Below are 24,543 nucleotides of genomic sequence, written 5' to 3'. Positions count from 1 at the left end.
ACTTTTCTCAGATAACTGGTATGGTGTTCTAAGACCCTGGACTTTAATCTCCATAGGCTGGCTGGAATCTGGTTCTAGCATTTTGGGGTGGTATGGGGTTGTGTAAATTACTGAGCTTCAGCCTTCTCATCCATAAAAGTAGCACAGTAATGCAATTACCCCGCCTCTTAGCCGTGGATAAGGGTTACAGGCAGCAGCGGAGAGTCTCTGCTGGAGAGTGCAGTGAGCATTTTCAAAATCCTTCTTTCCTGTCCCATCGTTTGTAATTTTTACTCAACTGTTCAAGAAAAACACGTCTTTTTTTTTTCTTTTGATTTTCCTTCCCCATTTCTACGGTTTTTCAGTACAGGCAGTAGTGTGCTGGCTAATTTTATGTTAATTTGACCTACAATAGAGTCATCTGAGAGGAGAGAACCCCAATGGAGAAAATGCCTCCCTAAGATCAGACTGCAGGCAAGCTTGCAGGGCATTTTCTCCATTAGTGATTGATGTGGGGAGGGCCCAACCCCAACCCACTGTGGATGGGGTCATTCCTGGGCTGGTGGTCCTAGGTTCCATAAGAAAGCAGGCTGAGCAAGATAAGGGGAACAAGCCAGTAAGAGGTACCCCTCCAAGACCTCTGCATCAGCTCCTGCCTCCAGGTTACTGCCCTGTTTGAATTCCTGTCCTGGCTTCCTTCAGTGATGGGCTATGATGTGGAAGTGTGAGCCACATAAACCCCTTTCTCCCAAAGGTGCTATGGTCATGGTGTTTCATCACAGCAATAGTCACCCCAATTAAGACAGGCAGGGTGACCGTGACCGTAGGCGGTAGTCAGGGCCCTCTGGGAGAGCCTGGGCAAATGAGTATGCCTGGGAAGTGACTCCATGACTTTCTCTTTGCTTGTTCCTCTTCTCCAGCAGGAGTCCTAAGTGACCCTGTCTGTAGCTGCTGAAGCTCACAGTGATTTGGAGATGACCTTGAGTAAGGAAAGCATAGGCATTCCTGTGAGAAAGGTGGGAGACATATCAACAATACATCCAGTACCTTGAAATTCAGAATGCCCGCATTTCCACCATAGTCTTGGTCCTCTTCAAATTAAACATGCTTTTTTGAAAATGCTATTGTTAGAGATACCATATATGGAAAAATGTGATAGTTTCTGGGATAATTTTATTATTTTCTACTTTAATTGTTAATATTGTGATAGTTTATATTTTTGGCAACTTCATAGCATTTTGGTTATATTTGACATTAAATGGGCCTTTGTAGTGTAGCCTATAAAACTAATTTTTTTTTTTACAGAAAAATAAACTGTCATGTCTAATTTATGAAAGAGAAATTTAAAGGCTACCATCTCCCTTTGAGGGCACTGTGTAGCCCATTGTATGTGGCTCAGGTGATCTAAGCCCAACACCATTCTAGCTAGATCAGACCTTTACCATGAGAGATCCAAGACTCATTTAATGTCAAGTGAAAGGTATTCTTTTTTCTAGAAGTAGCTTGGCTTTTAATCATTTTTATCAATGAAAAACTTTTTTTCTTGAAGTCAAGTTAACTATTATGATGCTGACCTGAACACAAAGACCCTACTCATAGATTTATAGTCTTTAATATGATAAAGAAGCACAATGAAATGTCTAAAAATAAACAAAAATAGGATTTGTGTGTGTATGTTTGTAAGTTGGCATTGTTAGGAGAGGGTTGCTGCTTTAGACTAGTTTGAGTCATTTGCTAACCTTTAGCCTGTTTTAGCTCTCCCTGGTCACCCACAGAATCCAATCAAATTAGGATTATTAATAGGCATTTAGTGGGGAGAGAAAAAGAGATCCATTTGTTTGTGTTCTTCAAAGTGAAGGGGAGGCATGGCAGTACCAGCTATCATTATTTTCCTACATGTTGTTCTCAGCTGACATCCTCCTTAGACAAGTGGTTGTGATTGTGACGAAGGCCATACATCAGCTGAACTTGCCAAACTGCGTATTCCAACTTGGATACTTCACATGCTTCTCAGAAGCTCCTGTGCTGAAGGCTTAGTAGCTGACCGAGCAGTGTTCAGAGGGCAGGCCTCTGGGAAGTGATTGGATTCTGAGGGTTGTTCCTTTATCAAAGGATTATCCCACTGCTGGATTCTTACGGTCTAACAGCTATTGGGATATGGCACAAACTTTATGAGGTGGGACCTAGTTGGAGGATGTAGGTTGCTCTGGGCATGCTTTTTTAAGTGTATAATTTGTTTGTGCTGGGTGCTGGGGGCACCATAGGGATGAGGGGAGGATATGGGAGGACCGGGAAGTAAGCAGAATTGGGGTGCATGATGTGAAACTCCCAAAGAATCAATAAAACGTTAAATTAAAAAAAGACTTTGTTTATCTGCTGCAAACAAAGTAGATTAAATGCAAAAGCAAATATGATAACCTAGTTACTCTCTACTCAAGGCAAATGTTAAAGGCATTTACAAAAAACGTAAGTGCTGCTTTCTCATCAATATTCAGCATGCACACAGAGTCTATAAGTGTATGCAAGGTAATGTATAATGGGTCTGTTATTGTTATCTTCAAACTAATAAATATATATGGAAAAAATTCTCAGTTCCAGTTGCTAAAAAAATAAGTATAAATAGATACAGGAGCCCTTTGTGACCCAAGTCCAAAAATTTTGAGATTGCTGACTTAGGAAGGCATTTCTCTAGCTACGCTGTAGTCTGTGGTTTAGAATTAACTGATTCATCATACACTCAAGGCCAAATATATTCACTATCTCAATAGTAAATACAGGAAGGTTGGTTTTTTTTTTGTTTTCGTTTTTTTCTCTTGGGGAAACAACTTGTAACATTCTGTGTGAAAATATTCTTGTGCTTAGTTCAATGTCTGCTTTTCCTTTACTAATCCCCAGTCAATGTAGAGCCTCATGAACCATCTCGTAGAAAAAGCCCCTCAGTACAAGCTTGTATTCCTGAGAACTTTGCTTCCATCTACTGTAGACATGTTTTTCCGAGCTGTGGTTAACGTTTGTCCTGTAGAGATGTAGGTGGAAGCCTTGCCTCAGAGTGGCCATTTCTCCATCGTCTGTTTCCTCTTCCTCCGATTTTCAGAGCTTTTGCGTCCTTCCTCTGCCTTCCTCCTCCCCTCCGCTCATATTCATCCCCCTCTTCTTCCCATATGACTCATCATAGCGGCGAGTATGTCTTCATGGGCTGCAGTTGGTGGCTTCTGGGGCATCCTCTAGAAAAGATGCTGAGCTTGTAACCGTGAGGAAGGCGTTGACAAGTACGAGGTTTGCTCAGCATCGCCAGCTCCAGGGCTTACACAGGCTCCCCATTCAGTGAGTAAAATCCAGCACCGGCGTCCAGACTGTGTTGCAGAGATTTCTGGAGGCCGTGGTGGAAAGTTAAGGAAATGAGCTTGAACTCAAAACTTTTGTCTTCTAGAAGAGACGGCTTTAGCATAAATCCTACAAGAATGCTGCATTCTTCATAGATTTCTTTCTCATTTTTCCTCTAGTCGAAAAGCCATTCCCAAGTTGGCCTGAAATCAAGCACAAAGCCAAAGGTATGTTGTTTTTCTTGTACTTTATTCATTTAACAGATAACTGTTTTTGTTGGTGTATTCCCTCCCCTAACAGGAATATTTGTCTTTGGAAGGCCAAGATGTTCCTAGAGGCGAAGAACTTTTGAATTTTCATTTGCTTTGCTTTCATAACAATGAAACAGAAGTAGAAGTGAGAGTCTTAAAATAAAACAGAACCAGGCAGACATTCTTGAGCCCAGTGACAGGGCCGTGGAGTCTCCTCATGACTTGAAGGAATTCTGAATGCAAGGTCGGAGGACGCGCTCCTTGGTTCTGCTTGTTTTTTCACGTCCTCCCCAGTGAAGGAGTCTGTGCCTATCTCAGTTTATTGAAATTTATTGTCTCAGATGTGGAGAGTGACCTTCACCTGTGGTCGCAGTGAATTTGTCAAGCATAAGCTGTGAGTCTGAGAGAATCAGCTTCTGTTCTCGGTTCTGTCACCTCATTGTGTGACCTTGGACCTATCTGTACGGAGAAGAGGATTCTACCTCCTGGTGTAGCCTATCTTGAGTGTAAAGATGAGATAATGTGTGAGAACACAGCTCAGTGCCTAGCACAAATAAGTACTTGATATTTTTAAAAATTCTATTACTCCATCGATAGTTTAGAAAATAGAAGAATGAGGGGCTGGAGAGAGGGCTCTGGTTTTTTGTTTTTTTTTTTGTTTTTTTTTTTTTTTTTGTTGTTGTTGTTAGTCTTCTGGGCCCTACTACTCAGCTCCCAAATAAATACACAGAGACTTATTCTTACTTATGAATGCTTGACCTTAGGTTAGCTTGTTTCTAGCCAGCTTTCCTAACTTAAATTATCCCATTTCTCTTTCTGTTTTGCTTCTGGGCTTTTTATCTTTCTCTAGTCTATATACCTTTCTTTCTTTCTTACTCTGTGGCTGGCTGGGTGGCTGGCCCCTGGCATTCTCCTCTCCTCTTTTTCTTGCTCCTCCTCTTTTCTCTACATTTCTCCTCCTATTTATTCTCTCTGCCTGCCAGCTCCATCTATTTCTCTCTTCTGCCTAGTTATTGGCCATTCAGCTCTTTATTAGACCAGTCACGTGCTTTAGACAGGCAAAGTAACACAGCTTCACAGAGTTAAACAAATGCAACATAAAAGAATGCAACACATCTTTGCATCATTAAACAAATATTCCACAGAATAAATAAATGTAACACATCTTAAACTAATACTCCATAACAGGGCTGAGCAGTTAGAGCTCTTGGCTGCTCTTATAAAGGACCACATTTCTGACCCAGGCATCCACAATGGGCAGCTTACAAGTATCTGTAACTCCAGCCCCAAGGGATCTGATCCCTTTTCTGGTTTCTGATGGGATCCACAAACTCACATAGACGTCCAAAATAAAGAACAGGAGCTTGAATTTCTATAATTCAATCTTCAGACATGCATACATACACACAGTATGTTAATCCCTTGTGGATACTTGAGGGATTGGTATATGCAGGTCCCTTAAAGTTTAGAGATGTTTATGTTTAATTTTGGAGGGGACAATTTAAATGTTCTTCTTCCAGGGTAGACATTGCCACTGGCTGGAGTCCTGCCATACCTTTCAGGAAAACAATAGCATACATTTCCTGATGTCACTGTCAGAGAGAAGCACTTGACTTCAGGGGTCCAGAGGCGCTTGGGAGGACTAGAGGGGATGATAGTGGAAGCTCTGAGCCCAGCGGCTGCAGAAGTTGCTGTTTTTAATGGAGAATTGTAACAGCTAATACCAACAGAGCTAGCCTTGTGGTCTAGGTACAGTAGAGCACTTTGCAATGGTTGACATGTCTAATACTCTCCACCTTCTGAGGTAGATGATGCTTTGGTCATGGTTTCTCATCACAGTGATAGTAACCCTCATTAAGACATAAGGACTGGCTGAAGCGTATACAGGAGGTGTCTGTCATACTTCCTGGCACACCGTTGGTGTTTAGTAAACACTAGCTCATGCTGGATAATGGCATTTTTCTTATCTGGAAGCCCCCTTGTGCCTCCATGACCACGCGTGCAGCTTTGTGTTTGCCTTGGAACAATGTCCTCTGCACTGGGCTGTTGGTGTGGGTGCTCATTATCTCCCTCACTTAGCATATTTTAAAGTTTTCTGTGTTGGAATGTGGATGGAGAAGTTAAAGCCGAGGTTTGATGAATGGTGTCCTGAAAACGGATTTATCAGGGGCCCTGTCTGAGCACCCACGGAGTTATCCCTTTTCCCTCAGCTCTCCTGCAGCAGGGAAAATCAGTGAGTTTACCCTTTTATTCATTATTTATAGGGCACCTAATTCTATTAGATGGTGTGGTGGTTGTCAGAGGTGACGTCAACATTGGCATGTGGCCCCTACCCTCCTGGCTGGTCATCGTAACTTGGTGTAGTAACATGGTGTAACTGGGCGCTTCGCCTTCTGTCTACCCCTCGAGCGGTAGGACCTGGGAGAATGGAGCCGATAAGTGAGGCGGACTAAAGTTTCGTGTAATTGCCGACTTTATTCAGAGCATCAAGTTATATTCTGAGGGTTAAGAGGAGTCACCTGAGTAAAGTATACAGTCACAAGGACAAGCTGTACATGGTAAGAACATGTTTTCCTCTATGAGGCACATAAACAAATAACAATAGCCAGCTGTAATGAGTCATCTGAAGTTAGCTCACCCCTATCCGCTACCCCTGGGAGGAGTATGCAAACACATTCCAAGAACAATTCTGTGTTTTTGAAGAAACTGAGGTCACAAGACTCTTATCTTGTTTTCCTACAAGCACTCAAAATTCTCCTCAAATGAATCCGTTCGTGGACCGTTTTCCCATACGCTCTTGTTTTTGACAGGTATGGTGTGTGCGCATGCGTGTGAGGGTGTGCATGTGTTTTTTTTTTTTTCTTTTTAAGTCCAGGACTACTATGTAAGTAAAATATAAATTGAACCTACTATAGAATTCACCTATGTCCATAGGAAGAAGAGAATCCAATACAAATGCCTGAAGAACAATCTAGTCAGAGCCTTCCAGGCCCATAGTCGCTCTCCAAGGCAGAAGCAGGGTGTGCAAACTGGGGCAGTTTCGATGTCTTCTCCTCGTCTTTCCTTTTGTCTGAAAGTGCCAACAGCCCCAGTAATCCTAAAGGAATTAAGGGAAGGGTGTATCACGAATTGTTAGAAGGTCCTATTAATAAGAACAAACCCCTGGAGCCAGGTATTGGAGTGAACGCTGAAAGATCAGAGAAACAGAACAAGTCACAGCTAACCTCATCTTGCCAATTCCTCAACTGATCCTGTTTCCTCAGACTGGAAGCCTCTGTGTCCTTATCCCAATGGATCTCAGCTGAACTGCTGCTAAAAGCTTAACAAAAGGCTTTAGTTCCTGGTCCTCATGCCTTATATACCTTTCTGCTTCCTGCCATCACTTCCTGGGATTAAAAGTGTGTGTCACCATGCCTGGCTGTTTCCAGTGTGACTTTGAACTCACAGAGATCCAGAATGCCAGGATTAAAGGCATGTGCTACCACTGCCTAACCTCTATGTTTAATCTAGTGGCTGTTCTGTTCTCTGACCCCAGATAAGTTTATTGGGGTGAACAATATATCAACTACAGAAGAGCTTTCTTTATCTTGGCTGGAGCTTTAATCAGAGGCTGTCTTGGAAGCCGGTATAAACTGATGATACTCAGTGGCCATAAGCGTTTAATCACAAGGTCACAGAGGTAGTGTTTGATGCTCCTAAGATTGTTGTAGAGCCTATGGTTACATTGTCCAGGTCATTCTAGAGCTTCCTGATTTTGCTGGTAATTTTGGTGAATGTTAGAGACTAGAATAGATTGAGATATAGTCTCTAGAATGTATGAACATCAGACACATGTCCCTGATCCCATTGACACCAGGAATCTGAAAAGAAATGCATAGATAGATATTGGGAAGTTCAGGGTAGAATGTCAGTGGGAGAGGCTGAGATAAAGAATCTTTGGTCTCCCTATAAAGCACACTTGCTATTCCCTAAGTACCTAACATTTAATAATAATAATAACAATAATAATAATAATAATAATAATAATAATAATAAAAATATAGTAAACATGCAGAGCCAGGTATAGTGAGAGGTCTGGAATGGCAGCACTTGCAGAGTGGAGGCAGGTGAGTCAAGAGTCTCCTGCATTTTTGGCTTACATAGTAGGTTCTCTTGCAGGCCGCAAGAATACATCACAGAGATTCAGCTGTGCACTAAAGCTATACTTTGGCTGGCCAAGGGTCTGTCAAAAGGCAAGCCATTTATTATGAATATTTGGTGTTATCCAGCCTTTAATATTCCAGTTGTCTTCTACTATGAAATTCTTGCAAGTTCAAGGTCAGCCAGGATTATGTTAGACCCTGTCTTGGGAAACCAAAACCCGAAGGAAAAACAAGACAAATTGGCATGTAATCAGTATGTATTCTTTTTGCTTTGTAAACATGAAGTAGTTACACTGTTTTCACTCTGTTTAATGTTTTTTAAAGATCAGACTTCACTTTTTATAGCAATTTTAAGCTCACATTAACTGCACATTGAGATTTCCCATAATACCGTCTGTCCCCACAAGTCATAGCCTTCTCCACTGTCAACATCTCACTGATTGTCCATCTGCTATTATCACAACCACCTGAAAGTCTAGACCTTTTGTCAGGGCTCCCCCTGGATGTTGGAGATCCCAAAGGTTTAGATAAATGTGTGGTGAGGTGTGTCTATCATTATACAATCAAACCCATGGCTTTCACTGTCTTAAAATCCCAGGTGATTTGCCTTTGATTCTCCTCTCTGCCCCTGGCAGTCACTGACCCTTACCTACCTTCACTGCGTTCTCTTTTACATGATGTCACATAGTTGAAATCATACAGTGTGTGATATTTCCATATTGACCTCTTTCACTTGAAAATATGTATTTAAGTTTTCTTCATGTGTCCTTTATGACTTAATAGTTCATTTCTTTTTAGTACTAAGTAATATTCCACTGTTTAGATGCATATATGGGATAACATCTGATTACATCTAAATTTTGGCAATTAGGAAGAAAACTGCTATAAATTTCAATATATATATATTACAGAATATATATATGTATATATACATATTACAGAAAATTTCAACTTCTTTTGGTAAATTGCCAAGGAATATGATTCCTAGGTCTTATAGTTAAAATAAATTTAGTAGGTTTTGTGTGTGTAGTATTTGTGTATTTATGTGTATGTGTGTGTGTGCAAGTGAATGTGTGTACGTGTCCTCTATGTGTGTGCAAGTGAATGTATGTGTACATGTCCTGTGTGTATGTATGTGTGCAAGTGAATGTGTGTGTACATGTCCTGTGTGTGTGTGTGTGTGTGCACATAGGTCTCAGGTCAACACTGGATGGGATGTCTTGTGCTTTCTACTTTTTCTACTTTTGGGGGGGCCAGTGCCCTCCCCCAGAGCATGGATCTCATTGATGAGCTGAAGTTGATGGCTTGTGAGCTCTGGGGAATCTGCCTATGCCCTCCACCACCAAGATCAGGGTTCCAGACAGGCGCGCTGCCATGCCCAGCATTAATGTGGGTGCTAGGGATCCAAACTCACCCAGGATGCTTGTGCAGCAGGCACTTTCCCAGCTGTACTTTTGTGGTCAAACTGGGCATGCTCTTCCACAGTGGTTGCACATTCTGCATTCCTGACAGCAGGGGGCGCACCCCTTCCTCCCCATTGTTGCTGCTGGATTTTGATCATTTTAATGGGTGTGGCATCTCATTGGTTTAATTTCCTTGATGATGTATGATGTGGAACATTTCTCACATGCTTTATTTGTTGTCTATGAATCCTTTTTGTGATGTGTCTGTTAAAGTCTTTGGTCAAGTTTTTAGTTTGGTTGTTGGGTATCTTGTTTGATTTATTCAGTCTTTGATCAAATACACACGTTTGTAAATGCCACCCCCCCCCCACCCGTCTGTCTTTTTATATTCTCTTGATAGTGTCTTTGCAGAGCAGAAAAAAATTAACAAAGTCCATTGTATCAATTTGTGGTGATATTTTATTTGTGCACCACAATAAAGCTGATCTGGGGACCAGAGGAAAAGGCCAGCCACTATATTAAATATAGAGGTCAGGCAGTGGTAGCACATGCCGCCTTTAATCCTAGCATTCTGGAGGCAGAGATTCATCAGGATCTCTGTGAGTTCAAGGCCACACTGGGAACAGAGCCAGGCATGGTGACACATGCCTTTAATCCCAGCACTAGTTAATCATAGAGGTCTGGAGGTCTGTACAGACTGACAGGAAGAAATAGAGCTGGTCAGAAAGAGGAAGTGATGTAGCTGGGCAGAGAGAGGAAATGAGATGGCAGGGCACAGAAAGGCTATAGGCATGGGTATACAGGAAGTAGCTCTCTCTGGAGGTTGAGGAGTTGGTGAGGTGAGGTTGGCTGTGGCTTGTCCTGTGCCTCTGATCTCTCAGTTTTCACCTCAGTATCTGTCTCCAGCTGCTTTTATTAATAAGACCGTGTAGCAGTTCGTCTTACATCAGTTCTTTCTTTCACGGATTAAAGCCTTTGGTACTTTCATTCTCTTTATTAGAAAGAGAAATTACTTGGCTAAAGTTAATAGAATGTTTAAATATCCCCAGTTTTCCATTCCCAAATCATTTGTTTTTCAATGATCTTGAGTTTACTATATACTTTTATTCTACCAGAATCATCTTTCCAAATCAAGTAAATTCCAGCAACACTTGAATTATGTGGCTTCAGCACTAATCTCTCCCAGGGGTATTTGCATTTTAACAAGTAGAAGAAGCCAATAAGATTGAATTGCAGAGGTAGAATCTGGCATTAGCAAACAGGGCACATTTTTTTTCTGGTTGTTGGTAACAGAAGGATTTTCCTTTTAAATAGATTTATTTGTATTGTTTTTAAGTGTGTGTGTGTGTGTGTGTGTGTGTGTGTGTGTGTGTGTGTGTATGTGTGTGTGTGTGTGTGTGTGTGTGTGTGTGTGCATGCGCACGCACATGTGGGTTGTGCACATGAGTACAGATGCCCACAGAAACCAGAGGCATTACGTCCTCTGGGCCGACAGTCACAGGGGATTTTGAGCTGCCCCATGTGGGTACTGGAGGCCTTCGAAAGGTCAGCGAAATGGGTTCTTACACTGCCCGGCCACCTCTCCAGCCCCATCGCCGTTCACTTGCCTTTCTGATCACTCCGTTCAGTTTGTCCCTGCTGTAGCCCGCACAGTCCGACTCTCACCATCCTGCACCAGAGGAACACATTCATTTTACCTGCTGAACCTATGTTAAGGACTCATTTTCAAACACAGTGCACAGTGTCCAGGTTTATTCTTGGTGTTGGGCATTCTGGGTTCTGGTAAATGTAGATAAATGGGCACGTGTTTGATACATGCATTGTATGTCTATTCACAGACCATATGTCACGTGTATCTCATAGAGCAGACTGATGCCTCTTATGCTCTGCTCATTACTCTTCCCTCCCCTTCTGTTGCTGTGAAGAGACCGCCATGACCAAGGCAGCTCTTAGAAAATTTTCAGCTGAGTGTGGTGGTGCACGCCTGCCTTTAATCACAACACTCAAGGCAGAGGCAGGCAGATCTTTGAGTTCGAGGCCAGCCTGGTCTACAGAGTGAGTTCTAGGACAGCCAGGGCTACACGGAGAAACCCTGTCTTGAAAAAACAATAATAAAAAAGAGGCATTTAATTGGGGGCTTTTCTTACACACTGGAGCATGGCTGAAAGCTCTACATGTGATCCATAGGCGGCAGGCAGAGGGATACTGGGCCTAGTGTGGGCTTTTGAAGTCTCAAAGCCCACCCACAGTGATACACCTCCTCCAACATGGCCACAACTACTTCAAGAAGGCCACACCTCCTAATCCTTCTCAAACAGTTCCACTAACTGGGAACCAAACATTCAAGCATGTGAGCCTGGGGAGGGTCTATTCTCATGTAAACCACCGCACTGGGTATTGATTGACCTTTGCTCTCTACATGCCGGTCAGTATCATGCCATGTAGTTGAAATCCTAGGGCATTCAGCGGGCTTCTTTCCTTTACTGACATGCATTGAATCTCCTCTATGTCATTTCATGGCTCGATAGCCCTGTTTATTAATCTGCTGCACAGGACTCCAGACGAGTAGGTTCTGAAGATGGCCCTGTGCATCCTGTGCAGCAGGAGTATGGGTGGAGGAGGCTGCAGTGCGGACTAGACACTGTCTCCAGAGAAATGCAGTGTTGTGGTAATGTGGCGACTCCCTGACAGGGGCTCAGGCCTTGATGGGCTATCGGCTTTTCCAGCAGTCAGTGTCTCCGTTGTAGGGCACTGGAAGGAACTGCGGTGGGCCCTCTGTTACCTTCCCTTGCTCAGCCACGCCCACCTTAGTTGACAGTTGATCACAGGAGATGGGGCAGTGTGCTCCGATGGCTTTATAAAGGGCCATCCTTAATCCCCACGCTCTGTGACATCACTGCCACTTGTCATGTCTCTACTGGCCCCAGTGTCTGCCCACACACTGCACTGACATTCTTGCAGTCCCTCTCTGTTCTGAACCTTCTTCGTGTGTGTGGTAGCAAGTAGGATCATCACCTCTAGTTTTGCTGATATCTCTCCTGCCTCTTTTTTTTTTTTTAATCGTAAAAATCTTATTTCATTTTCTGGAGTATCACTATTTATTGGTCTGGAAGAATATTTTGATTGTCTAAAGGTTTTGGCAGTTGTGAATAAAGTTTCTAGAAACACCCATGTACAGATTTTTGGGTAGACCTATGGTTTCAACTCATTTGAGCACAGTTACTATCTCAACTTTTTTTTCCTTTTTCAAACTTTATTATTTTCCACAAATGATTCAGAGCCTACTCTCCATTTCTGATGGTTCTGTTTTCTTCAAATATAATGCTTTTCACACATTGCTTTCTTGGTCTCGGCCATCTAGTTCCCAAATTAAGCCTCAAGAATGGTTTATGTTCTGCTTGGAAGCATCTAAGAGATGAACAAAACACCACACGACACTTGTTAACTGACAATAATTAACTATACTCACAGTGTATATTGTATCTTGGATGTTTAATATTTCTGAGTTTGATAATTTAGACAATCAAGAAGTGGAAAGGGAAGGAGGAGCTTTTAGCTGGAAGAGTTCATTCCCACCCTGTCATCCAGGGTTGCAGACTTCAGAAGGAGTAGTTCTGTGTCATTGCAAAGGCTTGAGGACAGATTCCAGCTTAAGGGAAATTAAAAGTGGCTGCTTCTGAAGGTTTTGACAGGAGATGGGAAGGGAATCAGACTCCCTGGCGTGGAGTTTGTGGTGTTATCTTTAGTCTGTGTTATTTTCCCACAGCCTGTGAGAGATGCCCAGTGGCGTTCTGGAAGATGTAGCTGGAATTAACAAAGACAAAAACAGTGAAATAAAATCAGATAGCAGGAGGCCATCTCTATGGGCTCACAACAGTGGATCCTAGATGAGGTTGCTATTTCCACTATTATATTTCTAGAAAGGAAAATGATTTTTATGTATTTATTCCCAGCATCTACATGGGGCTCATAACCATCTTGTAACTCCAGTTCCCAGAAATCCAAAGCCCTCTTCTGACCTCTAAGGTACCAAGCATGCTTGTGGTACACAGACATATATGAAGGCAAAACACTCATACAAATAAATGAATGAATATTTTTCAGTTTAAAAGAAGAAATAATTATATGTATTTATGGGGTTTAAAATGTGTTGACATTTGTTAATTGTTTAGAGTCATTTGACCTTCTATTTTTGTCTTGGTTGTGAGTAAATATCTTCTTTTCCCTCAGTCCCTGGTGATTCTAATCAAGGGTCTCCTCCATCTCTATTATCTCTTAATATTTAAAGACCCTGATAGCATCCCCCAAAACAGGACACATGCTCAGAGGCACTCAGGTCCCAGCCTTGCATATCAGGCCTGGAAGAATCATTTTCAAGGCTGCTGTGGGATGAAGGTCTCAGGAACATTTCTCATTAATGAGCAGATGTATTCTCCCGAGTCTCAGGGGAAGGAGGTACAAGCCATATTGCTGAAAGCATTCACCTTGCATTTCTGGGAAGAGGAAAGTTGATGCCTCCACGTGCATCTCTCCCTGTTAAACATCAAGCCTGGTCACTGCCAAGTCCTCCGAGATTCGCTGCATTTGGCAGGATTCTCCCAGCTGGTTCTCCGATATGCTTTTTCAGCTACTAAGCTTTAAGCTAGTAGTATTTTGGAATGTCAACACTCTATGAGAGAAGCTATGAGTAGAAATCTATTAGGTAGAGGGTAACTAGGTGAAGCTTTGTTGGGAAATGCCGCAGAGGATCCACAGAGCTGGCCACATTGCCTGCAGTCTCCCCTGTTAACTGAAGAGAGCGCTAACTGAAAGTTTCAGCTCAGAAAGCCCTGGCATTGAGTCAGACTCTTCTCAAGTCCAAGCTTTGATGTATGACCATAATTTTCTCTAAGTGGCTTTTTAATCAGGTTAACTAAGAGAAGGTGGTTTAATTCACATAAGTTAATATCTATTATATGTTGTAGAATGTCATTTTAAGGTGTGTTACTTTTGTTTACATTGCATTTGTTTAACTCTGTGAAGCTGTGTTACTGTGCCTGTCTAAAACACCTGATGGTCTAATAAAGGGCTGAATGGCCAGTAGCAAGGCAGGAGAAAGGATGGGTGGGGCTGACAGGCAGAGAGAATAAATAGAAGGAAAAATCTGGGCAGAAGGTTGAGAAGAAGTAGCCAGAGGAGGAAGAGGACTCCATGTGCCAGCCCACAACTACACAGCAAGCCATGGAGTAAGAGTAAGATTTACAGAAGTTAGAGAATGGGAAAAGCCCAGAGGCAAAAGGTAGATGGGATAATTTAAGAGAAGCTGGCTAGAAACAAGCCAAGCTGAGGCTGAGGATTTATAATTAAGAATAAGCCTCCATGTGTGATTTATTTTGGAGCTGGGTGGTGGGCCCCACAAAAGATAAAAAATAACCAACAACAGTTATACTTTAAAAATGCTACATAGGGTTTCAGAAATAATGAAAACATATCTATTTTTAATTGTGTGTGTGTGTGTGTGTGTGTGTGTGTGTGTGTGTGTGTGTTGTGGTGTGTGTGGGTATGTGTGGATGATGTGGTGTGTGTGTGTTGCAGGCAATTGAACCTAGGACTCTTCACATGCTAAGCAAGCACTCTGCCACTGAACTATATTCTTAGCCCCCTTTGGACTTCTTGTAACAAAGAACTATAGAGGTTTAAAGGTCACAAGAAGATTTATTGAGGGTGAGGATAAGGAAGGGCAGTGGAGGGAGTATGGGGTGATATGATAATGTAAACTTCATACTTGCATGAAAATATCCTTATGTCATACAGTTATATAGACAGTGGGTATACACACTGTATATGTACAAATTTAAAATGATAGTAACAGAAAATTCACAAGTTAGTTTTATTTTGCCAGTAGAGTGGTTCTGAAAAAATATTGAGCTAGTATTTTGAAATGTGTTTCCAAATAAACAGCTGCATTTCTAGCTTGTCTGAAAAAAATTGATATAAAGAAAGTTAGTGCTGATTTAGAATGTCAGTACTGGACTGACTGAGGGGCTTTGTTCCACAGGGCAGCTGTCTCCAGCTCACTGTGGCTCACCTTCCTGGCTGTCTTAAGGACAGCCTCCAGGGTGTCATTGCCCTGCTTCCTGGCTTCTTGAACACCCGAGTTTTTGATTCTTGTTCTCTTAGATAGTATACTACTTTTCTCCTTGAGTTGTAAGTCCTTATATAGATGTTTTAGCTGATATCAAACCCAGGATGTCTTGCATACATGTTCTTAGCAAATTCATTAACTGGGGTTAATATTTAGTCTGAAACATGTTTGGCTTCGACCCATAACTTACTTATGAATATATGAATGTACGTGAATAATTTGGGGGTTAAACTTACTTTCTTCTAATATCTTATGATACTTAAGCCTTTCTGTAAATGGTAATCAGCTTCACACAGCATTACAATTCCTGTGAGACCACGTGTTAGTTGCTTTTTTTTTTTTTAATTGCTGCAACAAAATACTTGTAAAGCAACTTAAGGCAGGAAGGGTTTCTTTTAACTCACAGTGGCTCCATCTTTGTGGGAGGAGCATGGCAGCTAACCCAGGAGGTGGCTGGTCTCACTGCATCCACAGTCAGGATGCAGAGACTGATGCTGGCACTCAGCTCACTACAGTCCTGTACCCCAGCCCATCGAATGGTACCACTTGCACGTAGCGTGGGTCGTCTCATCTCAGGTGTGACCCAGTGTAGGAACTCACTCACAGAGATACACAGAGGTTTGTCCCCTAGGTGAGCCTGTCAAGTTAGCAATGAGTATTAGTCATCATAGACCCCAAGTTTACCAAACGGCAGTTCTGCATTTGTTTTTAAGCTAATAATCATTTTCTTTTAAAATGAAATTCAAGGCTGGAGTCTATATATACATGGATATCCTGGCTTCCTAGTATGGCAACATTAGTCCAAGTTCAGATGTTCTAGTCACCTGTCTTTCAAGCTGAAATGTGTTTTCAAACACCCATAGGCCAGTCACAAGACAAACTGAAGATAGAAAATAAAGGGGAGAAGTAAGTTCACAAAGGAAGCAAGGTGGGGGGCAGGAGGATCTGAACACCTTAAGGTGAAAATGCTAGGATTCTATGAGGCCTGAGCCTGTGGGTCTGGAACCACAGCATCTTCATGATGATGGGGTGTATGCAAGAACTGTGAGTAAGGAAGGCACAGAATGTATAGTTATCTCTAAAGCTGTTATTGGAAGTAATCTTTAGTGGTAATTACTTTCCCCATCCTTCCCATTTCATGGCAAAGAAAACTGAGGTGTGAAGATAGTCAATAAATAACTAGACTAAGGATACAGCCAATGATGGACAGAGCCAGGGTCCAGGCAGCTTGAGTCCAGATGGGCTCTGTAGCCTCTGTCCTGGTGGTGCATGCTGGGTTAGGAGGTTGGGGACCTTAGAACAGCCATATGCATAGAGTGACTTGAGGGTATTGAGTCTTTAGTGGGAAGTGTTGCCTGTTGGTTTTCTTATATCAGATGCTTTTGTTCAATCCAATGTCACAGAGAGGGATGAAGCATAGAAGGAGAAGCAGGGGGCGAGAACCAGATGCTGCGGCCCTCACAGCTGGAACACGAAATCTGGCGAGGGACGCCGAGGTTAAACAGCACTCTAGACACCCAGTTTCAGTTCGTCAGGGAAGCAGCTCTCTTTAGTCGTACCACCATGGGTTTATATACCCTTCTAACAGCAGGAGTCAAGGAATGGTTACTCTGTATCTGTAGGCAAGCCAGACATTGTTTTCCAAACAGGAAAAACCACAGGGGAACTGATTCCCCAGCACCCTCCGGAACCCAACTGCACATTTTTCACACAAACAACTTAACTGGGACAGGACAAAAAAGGGCATTTAAAATTAAGGCAGCAAACTTACTGCTGCCAACAACCAGAGTTCCTAGATACCCACAGACAGAGTCCTGAAGATTCTGGACAAATGAGGTAAGATCAATGAGAGAGAGAGCTTGCTTCAGCAGAAACTCGAGCCCCGAATGGGAGCAAGAGCAAGCTTGCACCCGCGGGCACAGGCGAGGAATTGAAACAAGTGTGTCGGAGGTAGCTCCAGCCTGGTGTTCTCGCTTCCTGGCTCAGTGTGCACCCCTGCTCTTACCTCAACGCCCATATCTTTTAACAGAATTTACAGTTAGTTTTAATAGACAGCTTTATCTTCATAGAGACAGCCCGAGGTGTTCATTGCAGCTCCAGCAAGCCCGGTGGGGCCTCGTTCCCGGATTCCCTCTCTGCAATCTGAGTTGATGTGTTTTCCTTTCAGTCTCTGCCTTCCCCCTCTTCCTGGCCGCTCCACCTCTGCAGCCATCATTACACTTTAATGTCCAGCTTTCATCAGCGGCGGCGAGCACATCTTCCCCTGAGCAGTGAGTGCTTCATGAAACTGTAAAGAGCCCTGTTGTCTGGGCTTCCTCAGCCTGCTGTCCAAGGGCTTCATTACCTGTCAGTCCCTCCATGCCTGCGGGGTGGGAATCAGAGGATAAGGAGCTGAGAGGGAGCAAGGACAGAGGGGAAAGAGGGGGTTCACATATGTTAGCCGTGTGCTGCAAGTACATCTGCCTACTTTATTGGGGGATTTTATAGACTGCCAACTTGCTACAGTTTCTAGAACCGGATTTAACTGGTGTGGTAGGTTTTCCAGCACGGTCAACTCACTGGAAATAATTCTTATACTTTGAAAATAGTTCAGGCTAGCCTTTGAGGTCCCTGTGCACCTGAGGCTAACTTTTAGGTCCCGAGTGCTGTACCTGCATGAGCCATCCCATCCTGCTCTGACAAAACATTTTGGAGTGATGAACCTTTTACCACTTGCATGAATTTCACCTGTTTATGTGTAATGCAAAAATTCTCCAAGTGTCAAAGAAGAAATAAAATAAAAATAAAAAAGGAAATCAAAGGAATGGGCAAAACTGTGCTACAGACATACAAAGTTATCATTTATTTGTATCTTTTAAAAATAGAATGTTAGGGAATTGGGACTGTGGAGGATGCAGTCTGATGCCAGTGTTTTATATCAGTCACAGGCGGAGAAGAGTATTAAAGTGAGTGATGTGATTTCCCCAAATGGTGACTGTGGTAAACAGAATAATGGTTTGTCCAAAAATGCCCAAATCCCAACCCTTAGACCCTGAGAGAGCAAATGGTTTTTTCTTTACACATGACTCTGTTGAGGATCTTGAGGTGAAGAGAAGGTACAGGATTATTCACGTGACCACGTGCAAATGGTCCCCATAAGATGGGGTTGAGTGTCAGAGTCAGGGAAGGAGCTGTGACCGCAGCGACGGAGGTTGGAGTGGCATGGGTCATGAGTTGAGTCAGTGAATACCCATCAGCCTCTGGGAGCTGGAAAGGACAAGTGAAGGGGGTTTGCCCCCCCCCCAACTCTGGAAAAACAGCCTCGGTTAAAGACCCTGACTTGTAGGGTTATAAAATGATAAAGCTGTGTTTTAAACTACAGTGTTAGGGTTACTGTTCACAGTAGTAAAATGGGATGGCTACAGTGAGGAGCACCTGGAAGGTTCCACACTCTCCAAGTCCAACCTCTGTCACTGTGATCTGCCCTTTCTGGACACTGCGCCACAGTGAAAGTGTGCAGATAGACCTTGTGATCATAAATAAAGCAGAGCGTGGGCCGAGACTCAGTGACCAGATGTCTCCTTGTGCTCTGTCCTCTGCTCTCACCTGCTTGCCGCTTGGCTCGTCTTTCATGCTGAGCAGTGAGCACCTCTCTTGTGGGATTCTCCTTGCAGATGGCAGCCTGGGGTACGGCTCTCCTGCTGTTTGCCATGTCCTTATACAAGTGTGGCTCCCTACCCTAAGATGCCATCTTTCAAATTCTGGCAGTGGGAATGGTTTTTCCTTCAGCCTAAAGTGACCTCCAGCCTCTAGTTGCTGGATATTTTAGTAGTATTTTAGACCCCAATTCCTTGCTTTTCTGTTTTTTTGTCTGTGTGTTTTCATTTATTCACACGTTGACTTGGCCTTATTCTCATTTTATATGCGTCATGAGGAGCAAGGGTCTGGGCTAGGAACCCACACATGTGCAAATACATGCACATGTGGGGGGAATATGAGGGGAAGAGGGAGAAGGAGAGAGCTCACAGGGTAGGCGAAGGACTTCTTAAAAAGCATAGACCTCTACAGAAAGGGAGAGAGCTGGATGAATAGAAGGCAAAGGATGTTCCAGAATGTATTGTGTGATTTTCATTATAACTTGAGTTTTACTTTAAATCAAAGCTGATCATGTGAAGATAACTCACTGAACATGGATGAGGAGCTTGGTGGAGGTGGGGTGCTAGATAATGGGGGGATAGAAGATGGTGTTCATCTAATTATAGTCCCCCTGTATACCGAAAACTATGCAGGTACGGATATCAGATAGCAGAACAATATAGAATTATGGGTTCTAAATTATGTGACATAAGTTCCTGGTCTCCGGAAACCACTTGGGGATTGCATCGTCTCCAACCAGAAGGCTCATTTTACTTGACTGAAACCTTCTGAAAGATTACGCTGGAGACCTGAAGAAAGGAGATGAGGAAATGTTCTTAGAGATCTTTAGTTCTTACTCTGTAGGGACCTTCTCTGAGGCCGTTTATGGAACGTGTGAAATATGGTTCTAACTGGGGCCAGGGAGCCCTACTGGGAGCCCAGACAGTGGGTTAGCGTGTGGTATCCTAGGATGTGGTGGCTTTCTTTGGATCCGGATTCCCATGTCGCTGCAGGGCGAGGGTAACAAATGCACCATTTCTCTTTATCTTTCCCTAGGCTCCCAGGCTAAGATCTGTGATGGTGATGGAGGGTGAATATCAGCTTGAGATAGGCCATTTTCCAGCACAGGACTTAGCCCATGTGTGCCTCAAAATAAATAATTTACGACAAGAATAGAAATAGGCTAGCAGCACCCTGAGTTAAAAAAAAATATTTCCCAACTTTTCTGTTCTTTGAAAATCTTGACAATTCATTTACAATTTTTCATTGCACTTCAGTTTCTGATTATGTCATCTATGAAATGAAACATTAAAAATGAATAACTTGCAGAAATTATTGGACTTACTACGCTGAGTGTGTGTTTAGTTTGCACAACAGACTTCTCAACTAGGCTTAATTTTTCACTTCAAAGATTTATGTTTGAATCTAACTTGTTTTAATGAGGAGTATCATTGCAAGCATTAATTATAGTACCTACTCTTCCCATTGTAGTTCTTATGCCAAGAATGGAAAAACTTTTTTTTTTTTTAACTCAACTAATCTATAATTCAGCCTACCCCAGAAGTTGGACAGCAGAACTGACATTTTTATAGAAAAGCTTGGGGGTTGGGAGACTACCACAAGCAGCAGCAAGCGAAGCAGGGTGCAGTTTTCGCTCCTTGTTGGGAACCGTCTGTATTCCTTTAGGCAAAGCCACTCACACTGTTCCAAAAGCCAACCGTATGCGGCAGAGGTTCTGTGATTGTGTGAGCACAGTGGCAAGCCGGGGTGCAGAGGCTTTCCCCGTGGTTTTGATTTATAATTTCATTAGCTGCGGAATCAAAGGCCGGTTGGTTTCCCCTTTGTTTTGTTCGTTGGTGTTAAGATCCCGGGCAATGATCTCTGCAGGATGCTCCTCGGGTGGGGCTTTGATTGTTTCTGAGGATCTTCACAGCAGCTGTGCCGTGCCACCCTGCTGGTGCCGTCTGCCTGTAGGCACCCCCTGCTCACCCGCTCTGTTCTGCTCCCTGTGGCAGCGGGAGGTCGAACCTTGCGGGTGGGTTGACTCCCAGGCTCCTCCTTGCCAGGTTGGTTTTGAGCAGTAGTTACTAGTAGATACCTGAAGTACAGCAAGGATGGAGGATGGGGAAGGCCCAGGTGTCTCCTTCCTCATCCTTTTGGGGACAAGATTGACTGGATCTTCTTTTAGGGCATATCCTGTCAAGATTCCCATAAAAGGGAGGGACGCCAGAGCCACTGTGTGGGTGGTAGAATGGTGACACCAGGTCTTGTGAGGATGCTGACCCTGAGTTCATGCACATGTGTGGGAAGCCCTGGCCACTCCATTTATGGCGTAGTGGGAACTATACCATAACTGCAGTTTCAAAGATCTTTAAGCATGAAGGGGCATTCTGAGGTCAGCAGACGCAGCTTTCAAGATGTCGCTGAAGTTTTTCTTCGTCACTGCGCCCCCTCATCTAGCTCCTTGTTTACAGGGTGTCTGGGGTGGGTCTGCTACTGGATACGCGGAAGCTTTTATAGACATCATCATTATTCACAATTAAATCTGCTGTAATTTGATGTGTCAGAAGAGCGTGTAAGGGCGACAGAGCCTCATGTACATTCACAGGGGGATGCTGAATGGGTTGGCGCCTGCTAAGACTGCTTTTGTTGATTTTTTGCATAGTTCTATCCTTCCTTTCTATTACCTGGTCAGCGTGGCTGTCTCATAGCCAGCTTCCAGCTCGCTAATGTACTTTTGTTGTGTTCTGGCCTGGCTGTTTGAATCCTAATGTGTGCGTTAGCTGTAACAGCAGTGGCTTTCAACTGTGCTGTTCTGTGGCCAGCCTTGCTCTCTGATTGGCATCTCTGCAGCTCCTCCATTACCACCGGTTCCATGTTATAAAGTCTCTGTTTTAGCTGTAGGAAGTGGTTCCTGGTGACCCATTAAACCTGGACCAGTGTAGATAATGTTTCCTGGGATGCCTTCCGACAGGCTGAATGGGTCTCTTCTTGAAAAATTTTATAAAGTTAAAGTTTGTAAGGTCAAAGTTTAGGAAATTTACCACATCTAAGATCTCAAGGAAGAGGAAATGGTAGCTATCATTTTGTAATGGTATCACCAGCATATCAATAAGTTGATGAACTATTTTATATCTTGCTATAAAAAAAGACATGTTAATTACATGGACCAATGATGCTCTCTATTGTCTACCTTGGATTTATAACATTTGTAATTAGGGAGGGATCTAATGTGGTATAAAGCCATGGCACTAAAATATATTGAAATAAATAAAAATAATTGAAATACTTAAACATTTACATATAATTGCATAACATCTCTGTCCTTATTTGAAGCACACATATTTAGATAGACTAGCAAATAAGGTCACAGGATTTTTCCATGTCAGGAAGATCATCTCCCATGGGTCACAGCCTTGTGACAGGTAAGGAACTTGTGTTCATCCATCCACTGCTGTTCTAACAATACCACAGCTTAGGGAAACTATAACACTAATTTGGCTAATGGTTTTGGAGGCTGGGAAGTCAGATTGTGATTTTAGCATCTTGGGAACCTTTGGACCTTGCCACCACACGCCACAGGGCAAGTGAGCATGACTGAGGCAGAGGACATTGGGCCACACTCATTCTCTCATCGGGGGCCACTCTTGTGATAACTCCCCTCTAACGGCATTAATCCATCCTGTGGGCAGAGTCTTCATGATGGAATCATCCCCTAGAGGTCCTATCTCTTAATGCCATCACAGTGACAATTACATTTCAGTCATGAGTCCTGGAGGGGGTGGGACTAGAATCCAGTGTTGTCTGCATTTCTTTGTCCAGGCAGAATTTTGTTGTGAAGGGACCACTGGACTCAGAATCATAAAACATGGGTCTTGCCTGAAGTTGGAGTCCCCAGAGGCAGATGTGTGAGAGATTTATTAAGGGAAACACCAGGAAGGAAGTGAGGGAGCAGGACAAAGCAGGAACCAAGATACACAGCGACATGCTGCAGCCCACTGATAGCATGGAGGACTCTGGAGGTTGATTTGGTACCTCAGAGAAACCCTGCCTGGAGGTAAATGTTTTGTACTGCTGTGAATGTCAGTCATTCACCGTGGGCGATCCCTGGGGACATGTAAATAACCCATGCACATTTTTGTCCCCAGAGACAATTCTCTGGATAAGCGTCCAGCTATAAGCTCTGAATAGCAACATCTATAGACATGGAGATATCACAATACAAGTTGACCTAATAAAGGAGACATGTTGTGGGACAATGAAATTTCTAAGCCAAGGTCAATATTTTTATCCTGTGACTAGGTACCTTTGAGTGAGTGATAAGACACACAACAGGATCGGTGGGCTCTAGGCTCATCCATTGTTAAAGATTCTCTCATGAAGAGACGGTTACCACAAAGTGCATCTAATTCATACAATGTCCACCCTGTCCCTCCTGAAATCAGATGTAAGACCAAGAGAAGGTTGGTTAGAACCCAAGCATGCCTGACAACTGCCATCATAGAGTTTTCTAATCCTAATGCCTGTGATGCTGGTCTGGGTGCTGTGCCAAGGAAGGGCATAGGCTGTGCACTCTTTGATTTTCTGTTCACATAGTCAAGACACACAGTGGTAGTGGTTATGTGCCAAGTTCCACATGAGAGATTTAGACATGAGTATGTTTCTGTCCTCTGGAAACTCACCACCTAGCGCAGTAAATGTTTTTTAAAGGGGCTGATTTTCATAAAGAGAGCATGGAAAGGTATTGCTTAATACTGCCTAAAGAAGTCTTCAAAGTCTTCAGAAATGAGGGGGTAATAGTTGGCTTAATAATTGAAAAATAAATGAGTTTTCAAAATGCAGATTGACCAATAGAAGACATGCTAGTAGAAACAGCACAAGCCAGAAGGGCCCTGTGTTGTTGGTTAAGCAGTTTGGATCAGTGGGTCTTTCTCTCACAGATCATGTCAGCATAGTGGAAATAGCCTGGGTGGGAGAGAAAAGACAAGGCTGTGTGGGAATGAAGCTCTCAGAACCTGGGCCATCGCACCTCTGGTTCAGAAGACTCAGTTGGAAGGAACCTTACCCACCACTTTCAAGGTGAACTCAACATAGACTATCCATATGCTCTGATAAGGTAAGGTTGGCTCTAACCGAAATGTTGAGGATAAAAAGAACTGCGATGAGGTAAATGTGGGGAGCCATGTGAAGAGGGCCTCACTCTTTGTTCACCAAATGAAAACTTGTATGAAATTGTGTACAGCTCATCTTAGGCTAGGACACAGATCTATGCAAAAGTATGAAATGCTTTTCCCAAATAGTTGTATTCTTCAGCCATATAAATGATTTGGGCAGCATTTCAGAGTCATCTGTGAAATTTATCTTATAAAATGGTAGGTTGCTATGAGTCAGTTTAATGTGGGCTATTATCACTGTTCTCATCATTAATTGAGGCACTGAAATCAGTATAGTGTGGGTGCGAGAAGGGTACCAGAGAAGGTACAGGGCGAGGATGTATTGAGTCCCTACTTAGATGGGCTGATGAGGGAAATGAGAGTCCCATGTTCAGGATGATGACAGCAGGAAATCTGACAGAAGGTGGCTCCTCTGTACACCGTCACTCTCTCTGAAGTCATCCCACAGTCGCACATTAGCTGTGGAACTCCAACATAAGTCACAGAACCAGAAGTGGTAGAGGCAGGGGGCTCTTGTCTCCTGCACTGATA

At 43.2% G+C, this 24,543-nt stretch overlaps 1 protein-coding gene across 1 annotated transcript in view; it reads left to right on the top strand.

Moving 5' to 3' along the window:
• The window catches only part of Rasgef1b (RasGEF domain family member 1B), a 521,256-nt gene that overhangs the window by 92,558 nt on the left and 404,155 nt on the right, over positions 1–24,543 (top strand). The window contains exon 2 of the mRNA XM_042257673.2: positions 3,483–3,530. Within this exon, the coding sequence (XP_042113607.1) occupies positions 3,483–3,530 (48 nt within the window). The remainder of the gene's footprint in view (positions 1–3,482; positions 3,531–24,543) is intronic.

Source organism: Peromyscus maniculatus, chromosome 10 (assembly GCF_049852395.1).
Source record: "Peromyscus maniculatus bairdii isolate BWxNUB_F1_BW_parent chromosome 10, HU_Pman_BW_mat_3.1, whole genome shotgun sequence".
NCBI lineage: Eukaryota > Metazoa > Chordata > Mammalia > Rodentia > Cricetidae > Peromyscus > Peromyscus maniculatus.
This window is presented reverse-complemented; position numbering and strand designations above follow the sequence as displayed.